Source organism: Engystomops pustulosus, chromosome 2 (genome assembly GCF_040894005.1).
Source record: "Engystomops pustulosus chromosome 2, aEngPut4.maternal, whole genome shotgun sequence".
Lineage (NCBI taxonomy): Eukaryota > Metazoa > Chordata > Amphibia > Anura > Leptodactylidae > Engystomops > Engystomops pustulosus.
This window is the reverse complement of record NC_092412.1, coordinates 120,494,422-120,514,607: the sequence shown is the minus strand read 5'-3', so window position 1 is coordinate 120,514,607 and position 20,186 is coordinate 120,494,422. Positions and strand designations below refer to the sequence as shown.

The window sequence follows — 20,186 nt, the reverse complement described above, 5'->3', positions numbered from 1 at the left end:
AAGAGCCAATACGGGTAAAAATAAAATCTATCTGTGCCATCGACATTGAGTATCCTTGGTGCAGGAAGTCAGGCCCACTGAGGAATCCATTATTATGCCTGCCCAGAGCACAGACTGGAGCCAGGGAACTTGCCTGAAAAGCTAGTAAAATTGTAATGCACTCTGTAGTGCAGTCTTGTCATATTCAGTTATAGCAAATAATCCCAGATGCCTGCAGAGCTAAAATGGAGCTGTAATGTGCTTGCCTCCTAACCCGAGCTGACAGCAATGATGTACGACTACCATTAGTGGAAAATATCACTTCAACTAACCCATGATCCGGCTCCGCTAGGGGTCATATTATCCATGAGGAACAAATTACACTTTGAAAGTAAATACAAATTTCTTATATAGAACTGGGTGCAAAGTAGGTAGATAGTGCTGTTACCTGTGCAGACAACCAGTATGGTGACAGGTGATAAAAGACATGATAGAGTAATGGAGGACAGAGTGATGAGACCTAATCCTTCAAGCTCCAGCTTTTCCAGCATGCACTCAGGCCTACAGACTTCTCTTCTTTCAAATAAAAAATGTATAGTTTATAACCAAGACTCTTTAACACATCATAGTACACCAAAAAGTAGAGTGTTTTTTGGTTCACTATACAATTAACAGTTTGTTGCAATGCAGGTACTTTATCCATCTTAGCTCACATAACTGAAATATAGCAGTTACCTATAGCACTTAGTAAACTATAAAGCTTTGCATTATGATGAATCCCCACAATATTTTAAACACAACTGTTTTTGTTGCATTTTTGATGCTTTTTGTTGCTTTTTTGCAACATAATGAAAAGTTCATAGTTGATAAATGTATTTAATTTTGTAGAAACAACTAGTACAAAATCTTACATTTCATTTTAGCTCAAAGAAAATATCCACAATAACAATAAAAGAAGTATTAAACTGAACCTGTTACCAGGAATGTAATTCTTTTTTGCTTATAATAGTCTCCAATAGACTATGCTATGCTGATTTTAAATATGCATTTGTCAGAATTCTGAATCATTCCAGTAATTTATAAAACTTTATTTCATATTACCTGCCAGTAACATATGATGAGTTCCTTGAGGGAGGGGGGCAGCTCCAGCCTTGTGCGCCTTTGTCAGTCTTCTCTCCTTCTCACTCAACAGGCTCCTTCCTCACTCCAACTTCTCATCATGTATATTGAGCAGGCAAGAGAGGTGGATGGTGTGGAGTAAAGGAAGAATGCATGAGGAGACAGACACAGGCACATAGCACACACCCCTTCCCCCAGGAGCTCATTATATGCTGCTGGCAGGGAGAAAGGTAATGTGAAACAAAGTTTTATAAAGTACTGCAATGATTCAAAATGCTGACAAAGGCATTTTTCATTAATAACTGTAATGTATGGGTTTTAAAATAAGCTGCTTAAAAAACGCAGCAAAAATGGGACAGCATAATGTGAACCAGGAAAGATGAATTTAAAAGATGTTTTTAAAAGGTGAATTGAGACACCATGAGATAGTAGCAGGTGCAAAGCCCTCTGCCAGCTGATTAAAAATGAACAAAAATGTAAATGAAAAGCTAAACAACCCAGGATGGCTAAAAATGAATGAACATAATTTTTAATGCTAGAGAATATGAGCAGATTGCAGCCCAGTGCTACATAGGCCCGGGGAAGTTAATTTTTATCATACCCACAGTAACAAGCCATGTCAGAGTACCTTTTGTTTATGTGGGCATTGGTTTTGCTTATATTTGTGATTGCCCCTCTCTGAGTATTATCTGTCTTTGGCATAATGGAGGGGTCACTTAGATCATGTGTATCTGCATAAGGGAGAAGAACTCAAACTAAAAATTTTGGCGTATGAAGCACTAATAATTCTCCGTAGAGTACTCTGGGTAACTACCAGAACCAGTCCTCTTTTGTAATATTTTAGAAACTTGAGTAAGTGAGAAGTGCTCTACAAGAATAGAGATACTTCAGAATTCCAGTGTAAATTGTATTGAAAAGCCTGCTACTTACACTTACAACTCTATGAAAAAATTGAAGGCCACATTTAGGCCATATATGGGAAAATAATCGAAGAATAAATCATTTTTAATATATTGTAATGGAGGAGTTACAAATATTTTTGTAAGAAGTAATGGCAAAATTCAAAAACAAGTTGAAAGCGCTCATAGGGTTAGAAATGTCAAACACAGATCAAATTCTGTACATTGATACAGATCTGGTTGTGGTTTGTCCTTTGGTGCCATTTTAATTCTAGACCAAAGGATCAGCCAAACCCACTTCAAAAAGGAGTTACCCTTAAATAAAGCCCTCCTTAGCAGTGTTCTAATTGTGTTCAGTTAAAAGCTTTATTCTACCTTTCAGTCCAGGCTCCCACTTTGACTATCATGTATCGATATAATACACAGCAAGTGCCCAAGAAAGAGCATAGTTGTTAGGTAGGGGCGCGTCTAATACTATTTAGGTAAAGACCATCATAGTAAAAAATGACTGATGTACAACCCCTCCAACATGATCCATCAAGGTTATGAAGCTTAAACTCCTTGATACCCTTTGAGAATGACAGTCAATTCTATACCAAAATAAGGACATGCTTCGATTGGAGAAAACATCATATGTTTAGCCTTTCACAGTATTGCTTCTACATTTGTTAAAGGAAAAATTGAGTTTTTGAGGGTGTCGAAACATGGATTCTGTTGCCTTAAAAAGCCAAATGATTAAAGTTAGAAATCAAATTGTTAAACTATATAAAATATATTAAAATTTCACAATGGAACATTGGAACATTGCTCTTTTACTTTTTCAGTGCTCATGCATTTTCCTCATCATCTTTTCTTATCCATTAAAATTAGTTAAAAGTGGAACCTAAGTACACTCCTCAGAAGTGAAATGTAAATCAGCAGTTAATTCACACTATCGTACTTATTACAAAATGAGGTGTAGCAGCACGCAACGCTATATTCTTTCACCATTAACAATGGTTAATCGTTTATATGAAGCATTATGCATTGCTATCAGGACACAGACAACTGACCATTAGTTCTAATCATTCATAAATGAAAGGTTGCACAATTCATACTTTTTAGAAATGATTGATACTGTTCTGTATTTAAAGTGGGACTATCAGCTCAATATATTGCTTGTATAAGTGAACCAAATTGTAGCTACATGTCTATGCACAAAAAACACAAAAATTGTTATGCCCTTAGGTTGCAAGCAGTGGTCGTAGAATACACTGGTCTTATAGCCTGTTGTGTTCATGAGCTCAACTAAAGCCTTGCAGTAATAAGGACATGGGTTCAATTCCCAGGTCAACATCGGCAAAGAGTTTCTTTGTTCTCTCCGTGTTAGCATGGGTTTCCTCCGGGTCCTCCGGTTTCCTCCCAAACTCCAAAAACATACTAGTAGGTTGATTAGATTGTGAGTCCCAATGGGGACAGGGACTGATTTGACAAGCTCTGTGTAGCACTGAATAATTATTATTATTAACCCCCTCACTTTACACTTTCCAAATTTGCACAACATAGTATCTAAGCAACTGATCACTGGGGGACTCATCTGTGAAAGGCAGAATAGTGTATTTTATTTCTCTAGGACTGGCAAATATAGCTACAGACAACATTCCCTCATTCCCATAGACATTAAGGCAGCATTGACAAGGCATGAATACTATTAGTCCATTGATAACTAGAACGAAGTGAGTGTTCCTTAAGATTGAACTATTGTATATGGAGTGTTGTCACTTTCTTGTTGTATATCTGCGTGTGTATGAGTCTTAATGCCATCTTATACTGTCCAATATGATGTACAATCAGAATATTTTCATAAAATAAATTTCATATTTTAGTTTGACTGACAGGCGATGAAGCTATCTTTATAAGCAACATGGATTTTAATATGAGGAGACTATTTGTCCATGTGCTTTGTGAAATGCCAAGTGTCTATCCTTAAATACGTAGAAGCTAGGAAATATGGATATAAGAGGTATAAACCACGAGCTATTTGCAAATGTGACATTTAAAACCATTTTAACTCTGAGTGACCTATGCGTTGTATATCAGGATTGTACATGTGTTACTAGGTTACTAATATTATTCATATTAATAATTACTGCTTGTGTTTTAGAGTATAAAAAAATTGTGCCAAAGCTTAGTTTAAACATAACATTTGCCTGTAAGTTTTTTCAATTGCTAAACATGACAGTTTATATATTGACAATAAATAATAACAGAAATTACATTAGCATATTTTTTTTAACAATTGCATCCATACTAGGAAAAACATTACTCACAATTCTGCCGTATAGGTATATGCTGTACTAAATAGATCTTACTCTACATTCATATCACCTTTTATGGATATTTTCAGCGTATACATGCAGCAAACTGCGTCTTTACATCCTGCGGTGTCTATGCTCAGTGGAGGCCACTGGTGGAAAAGGGGAATGGATGAACAGTATTGCATCCATCCCTGGCCTCTAACGAATAGAGCTCCGAGATTTCCCCAGTGATGTAAGGGTACATATAAAAACTATTACACCACTGGAGAAACAACTTAAACATTGTCTGCAGCCAATCACTGCCTGTTGCTATGTTTGATCCTCCTGCTACTTTCAAGGGAAAGGTGTGGAACCGGAGGAGGTATTCTGCCGTATGATCATACAGTCCTAGCCCTCAATTGTAATGATACGTTTGGAATCCCACCAACGTATCCTTACGTATTTGTTCATGTTTGCTAAATTGAGAAAAAACTGAGGTAGTAATGCCACATTATTCTTTAAAATGTGACAAAAACAGTGAAAGAAGATCAAATAAAAACATTGACAGAGTTAACACGGAAAAGAAACCATTAACCCCTTCATGACCGATAGTAATGTATATGAAGTGTAATATGACACTAGTAATAATAATCAAACACAAGCATAATATACCAGGAACACTTACTTATAGATCCAGACACTGTGACTGTGGCTTATGTTAGTTATCCTCCTACCTTCTAAAACTGTCTCATACTCCCCCATGTTTCTTCAGCATTTCCCCTCCCTCTGCTTTTTGTAGTCTGATGAGAGCAGCACACAGTGGAAGTGGGAAGTGCTCCTGCATAGTGTAACAGCCTGTAAAGCTACAGCATGGAGAAGCTCCGGCATCAACCCCAGAGCCTTTATAGCATAATTAGCATAATTTTAAAAGTTGATTTTAGATGAAAAGCAGGCCATGGATAACAAATAAAAGATTACCACAGTCACAGTGCCTGGATCTATGAGTAAGTGACTCTAGTTTATCATGCTTGATTGTGAAGGTAGATTTCCTTCAAGATAAAATGGGCACAAAAAAACACTAAGGGGGACATGTATCACTCCTATTGCTTTCTTTTTCTTTTTTGCACAACTTAAAGTGACTTTTCGCAGTTTGAGACTTTTTAGGTTCAGAATCAAGCAGCGTACCAAAGTCAGCGACCTCAATGATGTATGTATGTATATATATGTAGGCCAGCTTCAGGAAACTTGAAAAAGTGGCACCCAAAAACTATGATACATGTGCACCTACGTTTGCATTTCCCTATTCACTTCCATGATTATTGGTTATCTTCCCATTCAACTTCTTTACTTCTTTTTTTAACAAAATGAGATAGCTCCAAAGGTTCTCATCACTTATTAGCAAAGGGATTGGAGCAGACAAGATTAGGGTCCTGGTTTCCACTTAGCAGCTGCATGGTTCACATCAATATTATTTACATTATAGTAAGTAAATAAAGGATTTGAGGGAAATACACTATGTAAAATGTTCACCTATGAAACCCTTACAACATTTTGTAGATTTCAAGAAAAAAAATCATATTAGTTGGGATAAATGTTCTTTCCTTTTCTTAGCTACAAAAACATGCCTTTTCCCTGGCTATTGCTTTGGAATTAGTAGCACCATCTACACAGAATGCAAGATAATATTCTTAATTTATTATTGCCATTATTAGTAATGTATGACTGTAATGTAATTTCAGTGCTATTTAATTTGGCCATTTGTAAAGTGCTATTTAAAAGTGTCTTTTTATATTCTTTTTTATTGGATGCAGTGATATTTGTTTTACAGCTTTCTTAATCTTACACCAGAATAATAATAGCTCTCAGAAATGTTTACTGCAGATCTAAAAGTAACATAACGCCAGAACAGAAATCATTAAAACACAGCTAGATGCTAGTATTTAACCTGACTGTTCATTGTGCAGCCGCTAGACACCCTATGTTCTCGTATATCGTTTATGGTCTGTAACCCAAAATAACCACTGAGCCAGCATAGCCTATGCATTGTGTTTGCATTTAATTTGTTTATCGGGCAAAACTTTTTCTGCGAAATCTAATGACATATTTACTGTTATGAAAAAAAAATTGTTATGGAATATAAATAGTAGCACTAATAAATACAAACATTGGCAACTGGAAACAAGCAAATCTATTTGTTGGTTCTTAGATTCAATATGAATCTGCCATTTTTGAGGCAACAAGACAAATCCAATCTTTTGATTCTTGAGAAGAATCTTTTAAAGTACTGTTAGCTACTGTTGTCATTCATCCCAAAGAAGTAAATTAGGACAATGGAAAATTTTAAAAATTATAAAGGTTTGTAGTAGCTTTTCATAAAAAAATATGTGTTTTAGAGGGGTATAGGGGTTCAATAGCAACTACAGCAAAATAAGTTGTGATCGAATAGATTTAGACATGGACCAAATCTTTTGAAAAACTTAGTAAAGCTTCAGCTAAGTGAATCTTGCATATCTTAATTAACATATAAATAAATATTTTAGTACCATTTTACACTTTTTTATACTGTATTCTCTAAATATAAAATTTGTAAGAGTAGACTACGTTATCTTTAAAATCTGATTTTAGCTATAAAGGGCCTAAAAGGTTGAATATCCAATTAAAAAGGAACCTTTCACATTCTTTAAGCTGTAAAATAACTGTACTCCATCCAACACAACAAAAGTGATAGAACTGTGCCTTGCAAAGATATAACTACTTCAGCCCAATTAGCTACATTTTAGCTAATTCTCCTAAGAGGTTTGTCCAACTACACCCTTAAACTGGCTTTACTTCTCTTAGTTCGCCTTACTAATGGCAATTTCCCCTGAACTATTTATTGCCAGGTTAAATGTGTAGATAAAATGTTTAATATTTTTGCCATAAATGTAAAGCAATGTTTTCGGTGTTACCAAATAAGTGTCCATTATAAGTTGGCTGATACAAAAAAAATATTATCTTACCTCTCTCCTCCCATCTGATCCAATGTAGGTATTAATTCCTGTTTGTATACAGAGACATCAGCAGTGAAGTCATGTCAATGGCACATTCCTGCTGCAGCCAAATGCTCACATACACCTGCAACCACTGAGGGCAATGATTCGCTTTAGTGGTCACACGAAGAGACGTCATGGCTACATCCATTGTGTAAGACTATAGTGAAGGCACCACATTGAATCAGATTATTTTTTTATATGAGCTACTACTAATATACAATTAGTTAATCCATGACAACCCTTTAAACATATGTCATAACTATTTACAAGCTTTATAACCCCTTTGTTATATTATATGTAATCAGAAACATATAACTGTCTATTAACTGGATCAGCCCCATGAGCATATTTTAATAAATAAAGGTTGTTTGGTGTACCTAAAGAAAAGCTGAGTTTGCTTCCATTGAAGATTAAATATTTTTAGGATAAGGACACCCACACAGTAGCCTACAAATATGTTAGTGGTATCAATGGCATGTAATTCCATAATTATTGATTCATATGTATGCAACCTCAATGTTAGTTAGTCAACAATGTTAGTCAACAATTTTGCCTTATGATATTTTGAAGAAATTTAAATAGGAGTTAGCTATAAAACATTAACCAGTCCTATTTAATACATCTGACATATATAATTGGTCTTTAAATATTTTTTTTAAATCCACTTTTTATGGTATTATAAAAATTTGTTGGGCCTTGATGCCATCTGTGATGAGCGGCCCCAAACTGTAATGTTTGGGTTTGTGGGAGTTATCTTTTACATAAGGGTGTGCTTTATCAAGTGTCTGAAAGTCAGAATATTTCTAGTTGCCCGTGGCAACCAATCACAATTCCCCTTTTAAATATGCATGAGCACTGGTAAAATCAAAGCTGAGCTGTGATTGGTTGCCACGGGCAACTAGAAATATTCTGACTTTCAGACTCTTGATAAATGTGCCCCAATATGTAAAGGATAACTGCCCCGAGCGTATGAACCCTTTAAATGGGTCTGCTAACCCACTGATCTGGTTAGAGGACCCATTTAAAGGGTTAACATGCTCAATCAATGAAAGCACCATTTGCGGGTATTCTGATTTGGGTCCAGGTTCAGCTAACCTGCTGAATTGGAATACTGATGGGTCTGCTCATCACCAATAAATCTTGAAAAAAACTTGGCACTCCTGTAATACATGATTTGCATATTTTATTATAGCGAATCGGCAATCCAAAATTAATGCACCGTTTCGGTCTTATAACATCAGACCTTCTTCAGGCACGGATTGCTGGGCTTGCGGTGGTGTGAATACGGTTCTATGATCGTTGTGGCGCTTGGGGAGCTGTGGAGCGCGGGAGACCCCGCTGTAGGTTGACAGCGCAGCCAACCTACAGCGGGGTCTCCCGCGCTCCACAGCTCCCCGAGCGCCACAAGTATCACAGGAGTGCCAAGTTTTTTTCAAGATTTATTGAGAGGTATTGCAGCCTACTTGTGCACCCATACCACTAACATTGAGTGACGTGTACTATTTCCATAATGCTCATCACCAATGTCATCATCCCAAGTCTGTCGATTGCACTTGGCTGTTGACCACAATACGAATGACTATATATCATATGTATCAATATCTTACATTAATATTCTGTATATACATATTTGAGACCTTTGATGCCTAAATAAACAGCAGGTGAACTAACTTATTTTCCTTCCAGAACTGCATGATGGAAAAGTCACTCAGTGTAATCCTCAATAATGCTGTGAAAGGATTCATTTCTCCAATTTATGCTCACATTATCCTGTAATTGCTTTTGTGTCACGGGTGGATTACATACTTCATGTGCACAAACTTATTAAGCTCATTTGTATAAAATGTGCCTGTTTTCAAAAAACTGATCTCACCCCCATACAGTGAATCTTTTCTATTGTAGTTGAGGAAGACTCTCTATTGGCATCAGAGATTTTATGATTCTTTATATTGTGAATTTCATTTGTCTACAAGGACTGCTGTGTCTGATGTGAGTTGCTTGCCTGATATGAATTGAACTGGTTTATAATATGTGCACAAATGCAAATAAATTATCTGGAGTTAACAGTATAAATGTTTGGTAGGATATGCTTGTATGAACATTTCATAACAGATCAGCTGTCTAGCTAAATATTCCATTTAATAGCAACCTTATATACAAATCCTTACTAATGGCAGCCATATTGGATACAAAATCTGTGTGCATGTTACGGCAGCTGAAAATTTATGGGAGTCAATTGTAAGTGTTGAGAAATCTAAAGATTTTTACTGTGTTCCGGTTTGTGATGGTGTACTGGGCGCACCCAAAGGCCAAGGTATAACGTTTTATCTGTGCTTGTAGTATATATAGTACAGAGTATTGTTTTCATTCACTTGAAAATAAAAACTGTTCCTTAAAAACTATTTTTTAAATAAAGTTTGTGATTTATTTCTAAGTTATTGAAAGTATTATGGAAATTAAGAAATGTAAAGAAAATTGGATTTAAGTCAATTGGCCCAAATGTTTAAGTTATTTTGCTTACCAAGCTGTTGACTGACATCCCATTGATCATGAGAACTGAGGTCCCATTCCATTATCTCAATAGAGCGGAAAAAGAAAGTATTACCACTCTATTCATATAGGGGCAGATTTATCAAGTGTCTGAAAGTCAGAATATTTCCAGTTGCCCATGGCAACCAATCACAGCTCAGCTTTCATTTTACCAGTGTTCATGAATATTTTAAAGGGGATCTGTGATTGGTTGCCATGGGCAACTGGAAATATTCTGACTTTCAGACACTTGATAAATCTGCCCCATAGTGCGGAAATGTGACAGATACAGCACTAAGCAATCATCCGCTGTTCTGTAGACTAGAATGAAGCAGTTCAGATACTTGGTCCTCTAATATATCCTGTTATCCTAAGATACTGTTTTGTGAAGATAAGCTTTGTCTAATAGTGTTTATTCTTAATTGCCATTGTTTGCAATTTTAATATCTTTGATCATCTAATGCAATCTTTACCTATAAAAGATTTTTGGACCTTTTTGATGGAAGAGTTTAAGAATTATTCAATCTTAAGACCCTTTTGCACTTTATCTAACAAAAAGTTTCAACGTTTTAATTAGCATTATAAATATTTAGCACAATTTCCTATGCTATATATATTAGTGTCTAATTAAGTTGGCACCCTGAAAATTCAGATGAGTTGAAACTGATTAACGAGTTGTATTCACACACAGATTTGTAAGCTAGCAGAGGAAGCTTTGCTGAAAAAATACAGCAGCAGATGACAAAAGATTGTGGCCATGAGCTTATTCACATACTACACGGTAGGTGTTATTTTTCACACTCGAACGATCAGGAAGGTTTCAAAACACATGTAAAGTGATGCTGTGCACAATTAGGAACCATGTAAACTTCAGACTGTGTGTTTATATGCCTGACAATCTGTTAGAATACAGTAAAAGCAATTACGGAATGGAAAGGTGTTTGTTTTTAATAATGTGCATCCAATTTCCAACCAAAGTTGTAAGTAACACAACAGTGCTAGGCTTTCCACATAGAAAGAGCCACCATTCACAGTGACAGTTTCCATTGGATAATAATGCAGTCTCAATTGAGAGAAGTAATGTCTGACTATATTATAATAGTTGTGATGTTAATAAAATTTTTATCACAGGTAATTATATTTTTATGTTCCAGCAACACATTTTATTTTAATGAGAAATCTGTTTGTCATATAACATAATTAACATGGCATAAGCATGTGTCTACATGGAAGCACACAAAATCAATGTTTCCACTACAGAGGCTTGGGATGATGTGTACCACTAGATGCATAGGCCTATGTACCATATTATTAGAATTAAGATATTCTTGCAAGACAATAATACAGTAAGTAAATGGCACAAGTTATATTGGAGAGCTGTAGCAGTATAATAACGCCATGTATACCTTTTATTTAGCTATAAGACTATTATGCACATGGATAACATCTATAGAAAATTCATAAACATGTTTCAGTATAACCAAAAATCAGCACCGCAATGTATTTCCTGTAATGTAAGACTAGGCCATTACATTTTTATTGGCATTAATAACTATTAAACTCACATTCACTTAAATTCACACTTACAGTGGCTTGCTTCAATCGCTTAAGAAATGGGAGATTCTCATACTTGTATGGAAATATTTATATATACATACAGGCAGTCCCCTTTTTAAGAACACCTGACTTACAGATGACCCCTAGTTACAAACGGACCTCTGGATTTTGGTAATTTACTATACTTTAGTCCCTGGGCTAAAATAAAGAGCTGTAACAGTTATCAAAGGTGTCTGCAATAAAGATTTATTACTATTCCTGGTTCTTATGACAACCCAACATTTTTAAAACCCAATAGTCATAGAGACCCAAAAATTATAAAATATACAGTTCCAACTTACATACAAATTCAACTTAAGAACAAACCTGCAGAATCTTGTACGTAACTGCCTTTGTATATAGCTGAAATGTTGCACCTTTCCACTGGTGAAATAAAACACTTGTTTTATCACGGACTGCTGCTTCCTTGTCTTGGATTTTGGATTGTGGACCCTGGGATCTTGAGTAGGACCCCTAGAAGCTTGCACCCAAACGGATTTGAATCCGGTTTTCACAGTTCTGCTCTTTTTCCTTATATATATATATATATATATATATATATATATATATATATATATCTGTATGGAGAAATATGCTAATCGGGTGCACGTCCCAGGATTTGGACTATTCAATCCTTCCACGATACAAAATGCAAAAAAGGCAGCACTCCAAAGTAAGTGTGAAAAAAACAGGTACTTGTTTATTCCAACATGTGCCAAACAGCTACGCTTAGTCTCCTGTGGGCTGGAGAAAGGCTCTTCTTTCTTCTCCGTGGCTCCTCTTCTTTCTTCTTGCTTCTGTCATGGACACACCCATGTTTTCTTCCTGGCCGTGCATACTATGACGTCAGCAGCAGCCGTGTCATAGTATGCGCCTGCTAGAAGAAAACATGGACGTGCTGACATCAGGGAAATCGGTGAGCCGCGCTGACATCGGGGAGCCGCGCAGGGTGAGTATACAAGTTTATTTTTTGAAGGGCTGTGGGGGCAGGCTGTATACTACTAGGTGCTGCTGTAAACTACTAGGGGCTGCTGTATACTACTAGGGGCTGCTGTATACTACATGGGGCAGGCAGTATACTACTAGGGGCTGCTGTATACTACATGGGGGCAGGCTGCATACTACTAGGGGATACTGTATACGACATGGGGGCAGACTGTATACTACTAGGGGCTGCTGTATACTACATGGGGGCAGGCAGTATACTACTAGGGGCTGCTGTATACTACATGGGGGCAGGCTGTATTCTACTAGGGGCTGCTGTATACTACATGGGGAAGTCTGTATACTACATGAGGGCAGGCTGTATACTACTAGGGGATGCTGTATACTAAATGGGGGCAGGCTGTATACTACTAGGGGATGCTGTATACTACATGGGGGAAGGCAGTATACTACTTGGGGCTGTCAGGCTGTATACTACTGGGAGCTGGCTGACTATATTCTACTGGGGGCTTTCTGGCTATATACTGGGGGGTGGGGTTGGACCAATGCATTTCCCACCCTCGGCTTATACTGGAGTCAGTAGTTTTTCCCAGTTTTTGGTGGTAAAATTAGGGGTCTCGGCTTACACTCGGGTCGGCTTATACTCGAGTATATACGGTATATAAACTGTATATATATATATATATATATATATATATATATATATATATATATATATATAAATATACAAGCTCATGTATATATCAGATTTTTTGGGGGGGGAACCATTGAAAATTAAGAGATCTACGTTAAAGGTTTTGTCTACTTTTTAAAACTCCAACATTATTTATTCTACTATGTAACTAACAAATAAAAGCTCATTGTAAAGGACTCTCACCAGTAAGCCAGTACAGAAAACTGTTTAAAAAAACTGTATTATAAGATGGCCATACATATAAGATCATTGTCATTTGACCAGTCAATTATCTACTGTGCATGGGAGCACTTTTGCACTCTTTTGATGATAGATTTTAGAGAAACTATGGAGCTGGTAGCTACATTTCAACCATCCTATTCTTTCGAAGTCTGGCAGCCATTTTCTTCCCGTCCACCATAGGTTTGCTCAACGGATGCAAGTGAGCTGCCGGCTGCCAATTATATTATTGGTTTATTTCTCTCTCTTTTAATTGTATAAATATTACTTTGAATTCAACCTAATAATACTTAAAATGATCAATAATGGTTGCAGCACTGAAACAGAGGTTAATAAATTAGGATTCAGATGAAAATGCAAATAAAAATGATTTTGCAAACCTGACAATCAGAACCAATGTCCTTAAGAGAGGCAGTCACCATTAGATACAAGTAATAACTATTTTACAGCCTCTGATCTCCTGTATATGTAAATATAATGATCCATATAAATATAGTTTGATATGGAACTAAATGTTAAGAAGCGAGGGTTACAGCTCATGCCCCTTCATTTACATAGTACAAGTTAGTTCCTTTACTTCTGACCCTCTTCAAAGCTCTGAAACAAATCTGTGCATAATACATTCTACAAGTCTCATAAATACATTTATATAGTTCTAGATGTGATAAGTCAACTAGGGTCGCTCCACTAAGATCTAACAATCCCTTCATCCACAGGAAGGAAGTACCTAGTTGTCACTTAAACAAAAGAATAATACACAGCCTCCTTTTATGAGTGTATACTTTACCTGTCATCCAACATCCCATTATCATGTCACAGCAGAGTGCACTTTTCCACAGGTCACTTTGTTTAAAATGACATGGATAATGCACATGTCAGCGAGATGACAGTCCTGACCGTCCTTCAGAGATAAAAATGCAAGACGAGCGCCTGTTCTTATCTCTTCTACATGCCTCGGTCTATCATTTAAGTGAGGCAGAACATGATTTCTCTAGAGAACACTTTTTTCATTTCCTGATTTTAAGGAAATCAAATAAGCACCATTTGTCTCCATCTGAATATGCTTGACCTGTTCAAATGATGATGTTTTCCATTTTATAACAGACTGCATATGCTGAATACAAATGACATGCATCAAAATGCTTTAGATTTCTTGGCTATTAATAATGCAGGGTTAAAGGTTAAAAAACAAACTCAAAGGGGCAATTTTTTAAAGTTAGTTTTCTTTGTTCTTGTTTCTTCTTTGTTACCTGTTTGTATTTGTTGGTCTAATTTATCAAAAGGTTTTTTTTTACTGCGTTAATCTCTCTCTTCACTTTTCTGTTCTCGCCATTCATTTGGCACAAATTGTACCTTTTTTGCATTTTTTTTCCAGTTTCTCCTTTGAGAGAAACTGGCTTATACCAAGGTTTTGCTGGCATAGATGTGTACTTTTTTGGTGCAATTCAGCCAATTTGTGCCAAAAATGTCAAAATCAAACAACCATATCTGCCCGTTATGAAAAAAAAATCTCTATATTATACAACCTATGGAATAGGCGCAAATAAGGCACAAGACACCTAAAAAGCTACACCTAAAATGAAAGAGAGATGAAAAATTAAGAACAATGACCCCCAAAGACTTCAAAGTAAAAAACATAACATGACAAACAAAAGTTGTTTTCACTTCTGATTAAACATATTCAACTTTGGGAAACAACGAAGAGAAAAGTTAGCATTTATCCAGGTGTACCATTAGTGTGAAAGAGACGTAGTTGCCTGCTAAGTCCGCAAATTCACTTGGTGGTGCGCTCCGAAGTGACATAAAAGTCCATATAGGGTAAAGACATCCGAATAAAGAAAAGAAGACGGGTCACTCACCAGAACGTGATAATTTATTGCAGCCGACAAGAGCAGTTAGAGAGGTGCCGGACACGCCACAAACGACGGACCGTTTCGCGCTTGAAGCGCTTTCTCAGGTTTGTCAACTATTCAACTTTGGCTACACATCATTACATTACATTGAAATTTTACAAGGCAATTTATAGGCATTATAATGATCAATTATAAATAAATGACAAAATGTAAATTAAAAACAAATACAAATTTATTTATGAGAAAAAATTGTAATAAATTGAAAGGGATCCTTTTGTCATGAAAATGCAATGTAATCTACCGGAATTACCATGGAACCGAGCAGGACAAGCAGATTTCTCTATATTTTGTGGAAGAGATTTCAATATAATTTGTACTTTATCATATATACACTTAAATAGCTGTTCATTGTTAAGAAGTCAAGGGGGTGGTCTTATCATCAGTGTCTAACAGAATCCCCTCTCTGTGCTTATAGAGATCACAACTAATCACTCATAGGACACTCCATATGACTAGAAATTACAGAGATTAAAGTCTATAAGATCCAAGTTATATCGGATCTTTACCCAAAGAACAATAAACAAATCTACTCAGCCCTTTCTGCACCCACGTAATGCTACAATTTAACAATGAAGGGTTGGCTTTAAGGTTATGTTCACATTAGCATGATGACTTTCATAATGGCAGCCGTTGCTGGGTTCTTTATTAATGGGAGCCATCTAATCATGCTGGATCTAAGTAAATTATTGAAGTCCATTAGGTTTTAGTGGGATTGTAATACTTAAGATATCAGGGACATTGATGCTATATTGTGCTCTTCTTGCCGTAAAAACTTTTGGAAAGCTTGACAGAAACTGTGATGCAAGTGTGAACAATTTTTATTAAATTATATATAAACAGTATGTTTTTAAATTTTCCACTTCCTTGTTACTTCCTTAATATATCCTCTGATATTGATACTTTCAAATTACTACCAATTAGATGAAATGAAAGTAAGAAGCCATAGACTACAATGCAACTTCATCCATCTTAAGTCATTGGAAGGATGCAACTATGAAACCAAAGTTATAGCAGATACATTATACCATAGCTGTCTTCATCATAAATTAGATACATTCAAGTCTACCCCCTTCATGTAACAAAGACTAATGTAGTGGATAAACACTGAAAATGTCTTAACAGATAGACTTAGCTCTCCCATAGACATGAACAATATCAATGTTGCAGGGACAAGGATATGGATATGTTATGCACTGCTCAAAAAATAAAGGGAACAATCAAATAACTCATCCTAGATCTGAATTAATTAAATATTCTTATTTAATACTTTGTTATGTACAAAGTTGTACAAATGTCTTGTTTTACAGACATTATTCTGGAATTGGATCAGCCTAGTATGTTTTTTCACTTTAACAACTTTGCGTAAGAGGACAAACTATATTGTCCTCATGCTGCAAGGGGTGTACGGAGAGAGCTTATGGGCGGAACTGTTTGCCGTATAATACAGCTGACATCTGCCTATTACTGCCGTTGTTGGTGCTGGCACCGATAGCTGCAGTCAATCTGTTAACCTAACTTACCATTACATAGGTGCCACCATCTTGGAAGGCCAAACGCCGCCCCCATGATGTACTCAGAGTGCAGCGATCAGTTGCCATGGAAGCCTAAAGTCGCATTGAGACTTGTAGCATGCCATGTCTAATAATCTCTAATAGCCAGCAAGTGGAAGGCTATTAGAAATCATCATTAATATTGCTATATACTGCAATGCAGTAGCATTGTCATATGTAGTATTAGCAATCAGACCCTGCAGGGTTAAAGTGCCCTGGAGGGTCTGAAATAATGTCAGCAGAATAAACTTTATACAGAAAAAAGTATTTAATGAGAATATTTCTTTCATTGAGATGTAGGATGTGTCTTTGAGTGTTATCTTTATTATATTTTTTTTGAATAGTGTAAATGCAGAACATGATAATACCATTTTTTACCTAATTTCTTTCTTTAATAGGTACTGTATACACTCGAGTATAAGCCGAGTTTTTCAGCACAATTTTTGTGTATATAAAAAAAAATAAACTGACTACTCACCATTCCGACGGCCTGGGCAGCTTCTCTTCATCTTCTGCAACAGCTCTGTGGTCAGCGCCCCTTAATTTTTCATGCTGGCTGCAGCTCTGCAACATCTCTGGGTGCACGGCCCGGCTGGCGCACAACTATGATGAAGATAGAGAGGAGCTGCCCGGGCCCTCAGAATGGTGAGTAGTCCGTTTATTTTTTTTACTGGCAGGCTATACCCTACAGGGGGCTGGCAGGCAATATATACTAAAGGGGGGCTGGCTATATACTTAAGAGGACTGACAGGTTATACATTACAGTAGACCGGCAGGCTATACATTACATGCTATATACTGCAGTGAGGTGACAGGCTATATACTACAGGAGGCTGGCAGTCTATATACTAGAGGGTCTGGCAGGCTATATACTAGAGGGTGTGGCAGGCTATATACTATAGGGACTAGCTGGCTATATACTACAGGGCCTGGCTATCTATATACTACAGGGGGCTGGCTGGCTATTTGCTACAGGGGCTGGCAGGCTACATATTACTTGGGGCTTGCTGGCTATATACTACTGGGGGCTTGCTGGCTATATCCTGGGAGGCTGTGACCAATGCATTTACCACCCTTGTCTTATACTCGAGTCAATAGGTTTTCCCAGGTTTTGGTGGTAAAATTGGGTATCTCGGCTTATACTCACATCACCGTATACTCAAGTATATATGGTAGTCTAATTGCAGATTTTGAAGAAATATTAAATAAGCTAATGTAGCATAATTTGCTTGCTGCATTTTATACTACTTACCATTTACCACTGGCTCCACATAGTTGAAGAATGAATATCCCAAGAATGAATTGGGAATTGTTTTAATTGTTTTGTTCTTTGTACAATAACATTTGAACATGTACAAAATGCTATTTGGTAATGGAATGCATCATGCATAAAGGGGACCTGTCAGCAAAAAAATGACCTAATAAACTACTACCAGATTGCTGCCAAGGAGCAACTTCCAGATCACCTTTCTTTTATAGCCTAGATTGGTGGCATCATCCAGAAAATCAACATTGGAGAGCCACTTAAAATGATGATTCATCATTGGAAGTGGCTAGCTCAGGGCTGAAGTAATGCTTTCCCACACCACCTCTGAAGACCCCCTTTGCTGTTATTAAAAGTCCTGCATCCAGGGACATCATAACTATCTCTCCTAAAGTCTGGTGATAATGTCAATCACAGCAGGGGGGCATTCTGAGATTTGGAAAGTTTTACTTTAGTGCGAGGCTCTCTGTCTCTGTAACTTTATACAAGCAATTTACATCTCACTTCAAAGTAGATTCTCTAGGTGATGTAACTACGATGGGCCATGAAAGTAATATTATCTTGAAGGTATTAATATTCTTCACAGCATACTGGTAGTGGTTTATTAGGTAATTTTCTACTGTTCCCTTTAATGAGTTAATTCAGGGGAAAACACTTTTAACAAACTTTTCAAAAATGAATAGTATGACTAAATTCAAAAAGCTTTATAACATTCTTAGAGATAAGTGCCTCTTTCTCTCCTTCTTAGCTCTTGCTCTCCTATTCTCATATAAATTGCATTTCCCTCAGAAATTTCTGCTGAATCTTTGCTGAAATTTGTTAGGAATAAAATTTTATGGAAGTTCTTGTGATACCACCATTTTTTTCCATAGAAAAAGTAAACAACTTTCATAAAAAAAGGATGAAAAAGGTGACATTTTGTTTTATGATACTCAAGCATTAAGGATTATCATATTCATAAAATGTATTGGAAAATCTATTTTATTAGGTTAATTTCTACCATACAATCAAATAGTGATGTCTCATTTTTCATGCATCAGAGGACTGCACCCTCCTGATATCCTTTCCACTTAACCAAGGGGTGATTTTTGTATTCCAGGTAAGAGGGAAGTAAGTGCATCAAGGCCCACTGATAAAATAACAGTAATTTTGGGGAAACAAAGAGGAGTTATTTGAAGACCTGAATCCTCCCGCTCTGCCCCTTGGTATGATGCACCATCTCCTTTTCCTCTTGGTCTTGTTTTTTTCCCCACCAGCTAGTCCTAAAATCTAAAGCTCTTACTGGAGTGGGAGAAACTAGACTGAGGGGAGGAGGAGGAAAATGGCATAATAAAAATAGATACTATCAACGTTTTAGTTCAAATAAAATTAAGGCTCAGTATAAACATGAAACAAATGTTCAATATTACATTCATGGAATTCTAAATCCAAATTGTAATTGTAACATATACATAATTAAAGCAGTAAAGCAAATACTGTATGAGCAATAAATGAAAACACCAAAAAAGATGAAGTCTTACCTTTTCTTCTTGATCACTATCACTGTCACACTGGAGAAGAAAAAGAAACAAAGAAAATTACCATTTTTTTCAGCTGAATTATAATTTGGGAAATGACTGCTTGTGTATAGAAGAAGAAAGGAAATACTTTTTGGTGAATTATGATGTATAGAAAAGTTATAGACTCTGACAACAATAACAAGACGCAGAGCACTGAACTGTATCCAGATAGGTTCTCAATGTACCATGAAGATGTTGTCATTAGATGCTACCTCTGTTGACAATGAGAATAACCTCACACATTTTAAATGGATTGCACTACAAAATCTGTAAGTGGATTCACTGGAGAAGAATGCTTTTCACATGACTCTGAAGGACCAGGTTAAACAAATAGTTCCATTCACACTATGTCTTAAAAACTCTAAATAGCAATGTCTGCAAATATATACCTTGCAGAATAATATCATGGACTTTTGTGCCCCTACATTGAACAATAGATCAATTTTTTTCCAAAGATGTTTCTAAGTTACTGTCACCATTTTCTATTTGTTAATGTACTTCCCTTCCTTCAATGATGATATACTTTCTTTATCCTTTAACTTCAAGGGGTAGGCCATAAACTAATATTGATGACTTCGACCCAAAAATGTATGCCAATATTTGTTGTTTGGT

At 36.4% G+C, this 20,186-nt stretch overlaps 1 protein-coding gene across 9 annotated transcripts in view; it reads right to left on the bottom strand.

Annotated features, from left to right (window-relative positions):
• AUTS2 (activator of transcription and developmental regulator AUTS2) overlaps positions 1-20,186 on the bottom strand; it is a 959,393-nt gene that overhangs the window by 304,363 nt on the left and 634,844 nt on the right. For all 9 annotated transcript variants that reach the window (XM_072136188.1, XM_072136190.1, XM_072136189.1 and 6 more), the window contains one exon: positions 19,536-19,565. In XM_072136188.1, the coding sequence (XP_071992289.1) occupies positions 19,536-19,565 (30 nt within the window). The remainder of the gene's footprint in view (positions 1-19,535; positions 19,566-20,186) is intronic.